This window comes from Otolemur garnettii, unplaced genomic scaffold (assembly GCF_000181295.1).
Source record: "Otolemur garnettii isolate 467f Iridium unplaced genomic scaffold, OtoGar3 scaffold00005, whole genome shotgun sequence".
Classification (NCBI taxonomy): Eukaryota; Metazoa; Chordata; class Mammalia; order Primates; family Galagidae; genus Otolemur; species Otolemur garnettii.
The window spans coordinates 20377284-20389263 of record NW_003852400.1 but is presented as its reverse complement, the minus strand read 5'-3'; the positions used below and the strand labels follow the sequence as shown (position 1 = coordinate 20389263).

The 11980-nt window shown below is 39.0% G+C and overlaps 1 protein-coding gene across 3 annotated transcripts in view; it reads left to right on the top strand.

Annotated features, from left to right (window-relative positions):
- The window catches only part of CDK6 (cyclin dependent kinase 6), a 227553-nt gene that overhangs the window by 105905 nt on the left and 109668 nt on the right, over window positions 1–11980 (top strand). For all 3 annotated transcript variants that reach the window (XM_003782668.3, XM_023518873.1, XM_023518868.1), the window contains exon 4: window positions 6020–6187. In XM_003782668.3, coding sequence (XP_003782716.1) covers window positions 6020–6187 — 168 coding nt within the window. The remainder of the gene's footprint in view (window positions 1–6019; window positions 6188–11980) is intronic.

Below are 11980 nucleotides of genomic sequence, written 5' to 3'. Positions count from 1 at the left end.
TCAGCATAAGGTTATTTAGCTTCCATGTTTTTGTATGAGACTGCAAATTCCTATTGTTACTGAGCTAAGGAGCCCACTTTTAACCTCTGCTTTCTCAGGGTTGTTTGTTTTGCCTTTTGTGATTTTGAATGCAGCATTCTTTGAATACTCCTGAAAACCAAAGTGAGAAGTAACTGTGTATAAAGCAGTTTTTGAAGCTTATTGTTGTTGATGTGAATTGATCAGTGAAAGCACACAGGACCCCTGTGAAGTTATGGAGTAGGTGTGTATGTACAGTAAGCTGGATGTCGTGACCTATGGCACGATTCTCCTTGAGTGCAGGAAGGAGTGGCTGAAATGACCAAGGAATTAATTAACCTGCTTTACTGACCCTCCAGGACTTGAACATGGCTTTGTCTTTCACTATTTCATTGCTTAGATTATGGTATTGAACAACATTTTACGGGAGAACTATGATTTTAAAAGATCCTGGTACTATATCCGGCAATTCCACATCTGTTTTTTCAAAAGAACTGAAAGCAGGGTTACAAAGGGATAATTGTACATCTGTGTCCATAGCAGCATTATTCACAGTAGCCAAAACTAGAAACAGCTGACATGTCCGTCAATGGATGGGTGATAATACACATTTAAAGGAATATTATTTAGCCTCAAAAAGGAAGGAAATTACAGCACATGCCACACATGAATGAAACTTGAGGACTTTATGCTAAGTGAAACGAGCCATTCACAAAAAGACAATTACTGTGTGATTCCACATATATGAGGTATCTAGAGTAGTCAAATTCATAAAAATCAAGTAGGATGATGGTTGCCGGGGCGCAGGGGTGGGGGAACTGGGGAGTCATGGAAGATGAAAAAGTTCTTACTTGTTTTCCTATAATCATAACCCCTACCTTAATCCAGCATGTTGTTATTCGCTGTTAAAAGAAAGAAAACAGAAAACCTTTGTAACATCATATGTTTTAGACTGTAGACTCCTAATACCCTTCATAGGAAACACACCAACCACTGTGAGGATATTTCTGTGACAACTTGGATAACAAATTTGAAAAGGTCGTGGTTTAGATAAGGAAGGGAAAAGGATAATTATTACCTAGAAGTTGTATAATATGTCTTGCTTGTAATTTCTAAATAAACTACTGATGTACATTTTTAGTACTAAAACTTTGAGAATGTGAATACGTCACTCAGATTAGCTAGGTATATCCAAATATCCAGAATTGTCCATTTAAAGCTGTCCCTTCTGTGATTTGTCGTAGGGTGTAAACTGGATGTTTTTAAGTGTCTTTTGGAACTAATCACCTTTTTTGTAGTTGGGGGGAAAAGGCACAAGGATAAATCTTTTTTCCCATTGGAAAAGCCTGAAGTAGGTTTTTAGTTTGCTTGTTTGTTTTGGTATTAAAGAAATACAAGGATTAGCACTCTACACCACCCAAGGGAAACAATGATAGGACTCTCAAGGATTTCCGGTGTTCAGACTGAGGGCCAGAGTCTTCTTTTAGGGGAGTTGCCAAAGATAAAGCCTCACCTGAAATTGCTGGGAGCCATACTTCAGACTTCATTCCGCAGTGGTGTCCTGTTGAAACATGCTTTCCAGTCCTGTGTTTCAGAAAGATACGATGAAGACCTCAAGTGACTGTTTATCATCGGGTGACTAGATGTGCAAACCTTTCCTACCAGGACTGTGCTTTGTAACATAAAAAGGGAAACTCTTAAACCTGTGTTTAACTGAAAATCTGTAGTTTCGTTGCATTGCATCACTAGGGTTACTGTGAAATATTTGTGTTCTATGGGACAGATTAATTTAGATTAAAATCTTGAGGCGCTAATTTAAGAGTGTGGCTCACAAAACATTAACTGAGACAGAACAGATAATAAGCTTCAGTAGAGAATTATTTGAAATGTCTTTGATCTAAATACTTCTTGCGATTTTTTTTTTTTTTTGAGACAGAGCCTCAAGCTGTCCCCCTGGGTAGAGTGCCGTGGCATCACGCTCACAGCAACCTCCAACTCCTGGGCTCAAGCCAGTCTCCTGCCTCAGCCTTCCAAGTAGCTCGGACTACAGGTGCCTGCCACAATGCCCGGCTATTTTTTGGTTGCAGCTGTCATTGTTGTTTGGCAGGCCCGGGCTGGATTCGAACCCACCACCTTAGGTGTATGTGGCTGGTGCCTTAGCCACTTGAGCCACAGGCGCTGAGCCACTTCTTGCGATTTTTGAATGCAAGGTTTTTTTTCTCATATAATGTTGTAGTTTATTTATATCATTCTCTGGAATTGGGACCAGGTCTTATGCTTATTTGGGACCAAAGTTCCTGATGGGGCTAATGTCAAAGTATTATTTAAGGTATTTCACCTCTGAGATGAGGTGTTCTAATGAAGGATGGTTAAAGGCTGAGGAGGAGATCCCCAAATTACACTTACTACAGGTTCATAATGTTTGTTCATCAACCTAACTCACAGTTGAATTACTAGAGGTAATAAGATTTTTGGCAAGATTTTGTTTTTTACATCATATATTCCAAGCTCTTTTAAAAGAAAATCCACTTTGTTGACTAGCCTGGTAAAATCTAAGGAATGATGATTCCTAAGAACCAACTTAGATCTATAATAGTGGTTCTCAACCTTCCTAATGCTGCAGCCCTTTAATATAGTACCCATGGGTCACGACCCACAGTTTGAGAACTGCTGAGGCATCATTTACATGAAGTTGATGTTAGTGCAGTCTTGGGGATTCATACTGCTTAACCTGCACTTTGATAGGATGCTAACAAGTCATTTAATGTCCACTCTGGCCTTTGAACACAGGAGAACCAGACCCATAGTATGTAGTATAAGTGCTAAAATACACAACTAAAACTGAATAATCGTGATTGTTTCATGTCCCAGGGAGGAAAACCATGCAACCTTTTCTGTAAATCACATCATAATAAAAGTTATTTTGTAGAATTGGCAAAATATCTGCAATGAATTGTTAAATGTTTTTGAAAGAGCCATTAAAAAATGTGTGCAGAATAATAACCATTTTTATTTAAAAATAACATATGTTACACTTCTTCATATAAATTAAATAATCCGTGTAATTTTTAAAAGATAGACTAGAAAGACACAAAAATTACTTAACAGGGAAGCTTTCTCTGTTCTCTGAGTGAGATTTTGTTGTTTTTTTTAAAATAAACTTTATTGAGGTATAATGTACACACAACAAAATAAACCCGTTTAAAGTGTACAATTCAGTGAGTTTTGACAAACATAGATTGCCACTAACTGGTGCTCACTTTTTCTTTTCTGAGCGTTATTTTGAATGACTTTACTTTTTTCTCTGGATTTAAAAAAAAAAACTTTGTTTCTGCCTTAAGCATGTATATATAGGCATTTTAATTAATTTATAATTAAGAAAAGTATAGTTTGTGCTATATAAATGTATACACAAATTAAAAACAATACATGTTTCTTTCTTTTTTTTTTTTTGGAGACAAAGTCTTACTTTGTTGCCCTTGGTAGAGTACCATGGCATCATAGCTCACAGCAACCTTAAACTCTTGGGCTCAAGCAATTGTCTTGCCTCAGCCTCCCAAGTAGCTGGTACTATAAGTACCCGCCATAGCACCTGGCTATTTTTAGAGGCAAGGTCTCCCTCTGGCTCAGGCTGGTCTCGAACTTGTGAGCTCAAGCAGTCCACCCACCTCAGCCTCCCAGAGTGCTAGGATTACACTGAGCCTGGCCAACATGAGCCTGGCCAACAATACATGTTTCTTTTTTATGCTATAGTTCAGGCATTTTATAAATTTCAGTAGGCTTTATTATGAATTAGTTCACATTGTTTGATTTGTGTACTCCTAACTGGCCGCTGAAATTGTTTGAACACTGCAGTAGGAACGATACAGATTTACTGTTGGGCTGTTTTAAGTGGGTGATGGTTAGTGTATAGGAAGCTAAAGATGACAGACCAGCATGACAATACTTTGTTAGTCATGCTTTTTAAAATTCGGAGCTTACAAGTTGTGTGCATGTGTTTCCAATAAAGACTATGTGCCACCACAGAAGACAACTTTCCTGAACATTTTGTGTTTCATTTTCACACATTTGGATGCTTGGAAGGTAAACACCCCTGCCAGTTCAGAATACCCATGTAGGGCGATCTCAAAACTGATTCCAGAATACCGGTGTCACTGCGTGCCTCTTTATTTAGCACGTTGTTCACATCGACCTTGTAGCACTGGCCACATTTTCTTAGTTGTTTATGACTCTGTCGCCCCTAGAGATACTGATCTTGGCAACAATCATCCTAATAATTATCATTTGTTGAATGTTTACTGTATATCAGAAACTGCACTACCATTTTACATACATTACTTTATTTAAACCCCTTAATATTATGAAAAGTAAGCATTATTTTCTTATTATAGATGGAAACACTAAGGGTTTGGTTTTAAGCAAGCTAGGATATAAAGACAACTCACAGCTCTAAAGGAATAACCAAAACCATAATCCAATAACCAAATAATGCTGTTCTTGTTGAGAAGGGATTTGTGGTCCACCTGGTGAAGTAAATGTGTCCTCACAAACTGCTCTAGCTCTGAAGTCCATGATGTTTCCTAATTATTTTTCTAACCCTGGTATGAACAAAATACCTCCATCCTTCCTTGTACACGTCATTCTTGCAATATTTTCGGAGGTAGGTCACTCTTATTAACCCCAGATTTCAGAATATCATGGTATGACCAACATCTTAAGTCCTTACTTCTAAGACACTCTTTGTGGGTTTTAAATCTTGTCTCTAATTTTCTTGGTCATAAAACTGGGAAAAGATCTGCTATTAGTTTATTTTCTGAATGGGCCCCTGCTTTATGCAGGTTAGTCATGATGGCATTAACAGCTGCCCTTTATTGAGTACTTACTGTTGTTCTTTCCAATGCTTTAAGTGTAAGTAAAGCACATAAGGGCTTTACAATGATCCCATGGAGTAGGTTTTGTTACTTTCCCATTTTATAGACAGAAACTGAGACTCAGAGAAGTTAAAGGGCTTGCCTCATTTTACATCTTTGTTCCTTCATTGACCTGATAAAGCAGTATGCTGGGAATTTAATCCAAGTTTTCCAGATTCCTATTTAAATCAAAGCTCTTATCTCCTCCTAGTCTTCTGACTTTGGGCTGCTGACCGGACCTACTTCCATGTATCAGTTTCTTTTTTTTTTTTTTTTTTTTGAGACGGAGCCTCAAGCTGTCCCCCTGGGTAGAGTGCCGTGGCATCACGCTCACAGCAACCTCCAACTCCTGGGCTTAAGTGATTCTCCTGCCTCAGCCTCCCAAGCAGCTGGGACTACAGGCGCCCACCACAGTGCCTGGCCATTTTTTGGTTGCAGCTGTCATTGTTGTTTGGCAGGCCCGGGCTGGGGATTCGAACCTGCCACCTTAGGTGTATGTGGCTGGCGCCTTAGCCTCTTGAGCCACAGGCGCCAAGCCCATGTATCGGTTTCTTGACCTGTAAAATGCTGTGCTAACATTATTTACTCCAGTGTTGTAGTAAATGAGTTATTAAGTAGAAGGTGTTTGTTACTAAGTGCTATAAAAATAATAACCACTATTAACAATATTATTCATCACTAAATTGTAATTGTTGAAATTACATATTGAACAATATAGAAGTTTATGAAATAAACTCCCCTTCTTACCACCTCCTGCTTCATCTCCTTAGCATGAAGCACTAATAGCAGTTTGGTATAATATATCCTTTCCAAACATTTTTTATGCCATCTAAACCTATCTTTAAGTTGTCCTCTCATTAATAAAATATAAGCTGAGAAGGAAATTTTTTGTAGTGTTCTTGAGAATGAGAAATTGGAGAGGCAAGAAGGGTGACAAATCTATTCACTGAGCTAATATTTATCAAATATTTATCACTGAGCCTACTCTGTGCCAAGCACTGGACTAGGTGCTAAGGATTCAGGTTACAGCAGATGTTGAATTCCTCTTTTGACTGTCCATTCGTTTTTCTTTCTTTCTTTTTTTAATTTAGGATATGATGTTCCAGCTTCTCCGAGGCCTGGACTTTCTTCATTCACACCGAGTAGTGCATCGTGATCTAAAACCACAAAATATTCTGGTGACCAGCAGTGGACAAATAAAACTGGCTGACTTTGGCCTTGCCCGCATCTACAGTTTTCAGATGGCTCTTACCTCAGTGGTGAGTGACAGAGTGTTGTCCTTTTATTAAACATAGGTATTTTGAATGACAAATTGCTCCTCTTCTTTGCCCAATGTTTTTACTGCCCATAGTTTATTTGGTGGATGGAATATCTGTGCATTTTTGTATGTAGCATTCTGTTTATAGCTACAGAAAAATATAAGCTGGGTTTGCTTGTGGACAGGACCCATTATAGAAATAGCCAGTTGCATCTTAGCCACTAGAAGAGAATCAGACAGAAAGTTTCCAAATTTTTTGCCATGACCACTGCTTTCAGAGCTGCCTGGGGAACACACAGCCCCAGATCAGAGAAGGAAAAAGAAAGTACTAGTAGTGATGGCCTGTCTGCAGTGTCCTGGTTTAAGAAACAGACTGTGACTGCGATGTTAAAGGTGTGTTAAAGCAGTCCTCTGAAGCTGTGGGGTGTAAAGAAGAAATTAAATTTACAGTGAATTTGGATGACACATGAAGAAATAGGTCCATCTGCCAGGTGAAGGCTTCATCCAAGCCAAAATAGAAAGATTGTCTGTAAATGAAGTTTTATTGGAATATACACACACAAAAAAGAAAGTGAACTTGGGAGCCCTGTTTTGGCAAAGACTGATGCTTATGCTAACCTATTCTTTGTATCATTCAAATGCAGAACCATAGTAGCTACTGGCTTTGATTAGCTTCTATTTCTCCTTATATTTCTTTGTTTCAAAGATGAAATTTTGTACCCAAAATATAAAAAGAGCAGCCTGGAAGTAATACCCTTATCTTTGAAAGACCTATTTTGTATACAGTAAATTCATGGCTTACATATGGTAAATTGAGTAAATTATAAACAGTAAATCAAACCTTAAAATGAGTCCGAGTAGTCCCTCTTTAGCTTTGAAGTGGTTCTCAAATCAGGGGCAACACTGCCCTGTCACTGAGAAGTGAGTGGCAGTCTTTGTTCATCACCATGACTTGGAGGATAGGGCGGGTGCTGTTGGCATTTTGTGTACATGCCTCACACAGACTAATATTCTAACATTCTGCATACAAAAAAATTATTTCCCCGAATTCCAGTAGTGCTTTAGCTGATAAACAAGAAATCCAAGAGGAGAGTTAGAAATTCTGAGACAGATAACTTGCCTTAGGAAAAAATCCAGTTTATAAAAGTGTTCTGCCATTAACCCACTTCTGTCCTATCAAAACATGGGTACAATGACCCGGGCATGTAAGACTATTTTCTTTCCCAACATTATGGCTTTTTCCTAAGGTATCAGAACTTTCATAGAAAAATTGGAGTATGTTGCTGTTGTTGAAAGATAAATCCTACCTGTTTCCCTTTTGCCCGGCATATACCATTGCTTTAGAGAAGAGAAGGCTGGAGCTGAGGTTCAAAGGCTAGGTCTCAGCTTTGGGAGGGGCCAGACAAGGCCTGTATTCTTACATAATCACACCAGAAAGGGCTGAGTCTGTGTATTTCCCCAGTGGGAAGGGTGAGGTAGGCTTCCGGCTTCCCTAGGAAGCTGTTGCTCATGTTATTTTGAGGTCCTGGGGAGAAGCTTGAATAGGGTTTGTGATCCAAAGAGTCATCAGGGGAGTAGACGGGAGGAACTGGTCTCCTTCGGTACATTAATTGAGGGAAGGATGAGCTGTAACTGGAGACAGATACTTTGTTTTAAGCCCCCTAAATGAACACTAATAGCTATAAATAAGAACCGGAAACCCAGTTGGATTTTGTTTTGATTTTTTTTTTTTTTTTTACTGATTAAGTTTGAGGAATGATAGCCTAGCTTGTGTGTGACATCAATTAACATTCCATTCTTGCTGAAAGTTGGTATGTTTAAACAAGAAAATGTAGATAAATTATTTGACAGAGAAAAGGGGAAGGACAATCATAAATGTGTGATTTTTCCGTATCTAGTTTGTGCTGTCTGCTCTGTGTTGCCAGTGGTGATATAAGTAAAAGATGTTAGCAGCTGAGAAAGACACTGGAACAATTCAGACTTTATTGGAAAGAGTGATAATTGGAGTTAATGCCAGTTATAAAAGTTATGTTTCCTATAGGGCTTTGCATTTGAAAATTTTCCTGCTGTTTCATATTTTTCCATTTAAAGAAAAAACAATCCATTTATACAGTGATGTATTGATTTACATACACATGGTGACATTAAAAACTTGGACTCAATTTTGCAGACTGAACTGGTATGTATTTTTAGTATCTCTTAAAGAGAAAAAGACTACACTCCCTTCCTGGAAATACACATTTTTTAGTGGGTTATGTCATACAGGAAATGAGAATCAATTTGTGGAATGTTAAAAGGAATTATAAGTTAACTGATTCAAAACTTGACATCGTATGTCTATGAGAAACATTAATACGTTACTTATCTTTCAAAGCCGTATGGCAGTGTTCCGTCTGGTACCTCCTTCCTCCCTCAATGTTTCCAGAGTAACATCTCATTAATATCTTTCATAACACTGTTTTCTATCTTGTTTTTAGTTATTTTTGAGGTTTTATTTATCAGGCGTAAGTTCCTTGAAGGCAGATGCTGCATCTTATTCAGCCCTAACATATGGGCCTTGTTGATTTTGATAGACACTTAGGGAAATATCTTTTAATGAATAAATTGACAAATGTCAGCATTTGAGTCACAATAAGAATAAGGAAGGAGTTATCCTATACATTTGGGAGTCTGACTTGATGTGTTTTTCAATATTCCTACATAGCTGCCTGGTGGGACTAAGCTGAAGGACTTAACTAGAGCACATACCTTAGTACGTCTGATGCCATTTTGCACCTTGTCCAGATTGATTGATTTGCAGGTACCTGTGTTCAAAGTCATGAAAGCTACATGCTGTAGCTAGCTCAATCTCCTGTTAGCAGTAAGAGGATCACTTGCACAAGTTCACAGTTTGTGTGTCATATGTATGGGAATCCTTAACTGCTGTCTCACGAGCAGATTGCGTGTAAGAATTGAACTCCCTGTCCTAAGCAGAAAACATCAGAGATGTGACATGACTATAATTCTATACTTTTCATCCATTGTGTTTTGGTTTTGGAGCAAGCTTAGAAGAGGGATCAGATTCCTAAGATAATTAAAATTCTCTAGATGAAATATTAGACAATGTTTTTGCTATCTATCTGTGTTGATCAATGTGTATATACAAAATATATGACATATCTGTTTGGACCACTGACAGAAGGTTGTATTGCTAGCTTCATGTTCTCACATAATAATAAACTTTAAAGTTAGCAGTATTTATCTCAATTCTAAGGTCATCACCTGGTAGAGCCTGGACTACTGCTCCATAATTTATAAGCCAGTATACTCTCATATGCCAGTATACAAGAAAAGGCATCTTTTCTGAAGCAACTGAGAAATAGCTATTCTAGCTGTGTGGGTTTTTCAGGCATCTTAAGGTATAACCCTCTATATTCAGATCTTTATTATTTTATATCTTTAAGTGAAAACAAGTTTGTATTACTCTTTTCATAAATGTTGGTCTTTTTGGTGGAAATTAGGCCAGTCCTCAGTCTGGACTATAGTTGTAGCTCTAGGCTGTTAGGACACAGGGCCAGATGACTTAGTTTGTCACCATCTGATAAATTAGGGACTAATAAGGCTGAAGTGAGCCTTAGCTGCCTGACTTGACTGGGCAGCCATGGCATGACACTTGGGTGTCATTCAGGGGTTATTGGGTTTTTGCTGCTCACTATGCAATCAGGCACGGGAATGTCCCATACAGAGTAAAGGCTGTCCGTGCCTATTTCTTCAAAGGTTGTAGAATTAAGATTTGGGTGGAAACATTGTATGCTTTAGACCTAGGCAAGAAAAGAAGCCCCCCAGCCTGGGTCTCATGCTCTAAGAGTTGTTTCCACAGGCCCTGCTCTATCTAGCTCTATCAGTTCCTGGGGCACAGAACCCAGAGTGCCAAGGATACATGCTTCCTGACACTCCCACCCCACCCCATACCACACTCAGGACATTGGAATTCCCTGACTAACTGGGAACTGCATGGGCTCTTCCTCCTAGTTGCAGATTCTGCCACTTGTATGTTCACCTCTAAGCCTAGGGGCAGATGTTTGTAGCCTACAGGCAGAGCCTGGACGGGCAGACTGGGGGCCGTGAGCATGCGTGTGAGCCTCTTGTGGTCCAAGAAGGAGCTGGAAAGATGAAGAGAAGGGGAGGCCCTTCCACTTAGCACCTGACCTGGGTTATTTTCATTGGAAAAGTTTCTCTGAAATCATGAAAAAACCAACTTCTGTGATTTATATTGAACTATTACATTTGTGGGAAACCAAAGAGAACCGGTTGCAGGGAAGTTCTCACCGTTGCACATAAATGATAGCTCAGAGTCAGGACCTGAGCAGTTTGTAAGCTCTGTGTGTGGCAGGAGCATTTCAGGAATATACACATGTTCAATAGATGGGCTGTTAGGACTACTGAAATTTTATTCAGAGGCATTCTAAAATCAAATGTCTAAGTCCTTCCCATGTGAAAGTAGTGCACGTTGCCACTTGATTTTGTCTGTCAAGATAAGGAAAAGAGACGACCACTCCGCCGGCAGTTTCATTCCTACCTGACTGGGCACCCTGGTCTCAGAGCAGAGACTGGGGCGTGTCACCAGTAGCCCCTGTGAGGACTCTGACAATCACATAGCAGTCTGGGAGAGAGCGCTCTTCTCTGTTTATAATGCAAAACCTTTATGATTTTTTCCCCTAAATCTAACCATAAAGCGTGCAGGGTAATAATGTTGCCATTGGATTTGGTGTTTTCCGGAGTCTATCAACTTTCTCCTTTTGAAAGTGGGGAAACTACTGCTCAGAGAAGCAGTTGTGACCAGATGAAGTCTGAGTTCCCAAAATAGATTATAAATGGCTTGGAGATTTCTAATGTTTGTATCTCTACTGCTCTTTCCCCCCTCCCCCCACCAAAAGCTCTAGGGCTTCAGAGAACACTTGGGTGTTCTGTGGAATACTTGGGTTCTACAAAGGATATCCAGAGGTACTGTAAATTTTGAAGTCCATTTACTAAAACGTATTTTAAGTCTTACCAAATGGTAGTTATAAAAACAATCAGTTCATGCCACATTTTGACACAGTGGGAAGTACTAAGGCATAAACTAGTGTCTCCTGATTTTCTTTTTTTATGTAGACCTCAGAATAAAACTTCTCACCTTATACTTGTACACCTGAATGTCCTAAAAGTGTATCATTATTTAGGAAAACTTGAGCATTCTCTTGATTCACTCCTATATATGTCTGCTCCCTTAAAATTATCCAGGTGCATAATCACAGAGGTGCGCGCGTACTGGGCTACACTCATTGTACATACGACTACTTTGAGGGCCACCCGAGCCAATGCCAGTGTCGATGTTTTTATACCCAGAGGTGACTGCCAACACCACAGCCAGAGCCTGTCAGTCCCCAGGACAGTCACCATAAAGCCATCCATGAGTAGAGACACTTGTAACCCTAAAATGAAGTCTTTCCTCTTGGTACTTGAGTAATTTCACCTTGTGCACTGAGCAGTCTTCAGTGACTTTTCATTGTATTTTTAGGGCCTTTATGCAGTCATTTAATGCTAATCACTAAACATTTTTTCTTCAAATGCCTGTGTCTAACACCCAAAGTTTAGAGAAAAGTTCTACTTTGTGCCATAAAGAAAGAGTTGGGAATTCTCTTCTAGTGACCGAATAAAATTCTCGCTAAGCAAATTATATTCCCTTTCTCCAAAGATGTTTTTTCCATATCATCTGCCTTCTTAAAAGATATAATATTTTTTGGTTTTTGCTTTTTGTTTTTTTTTTTTTTTT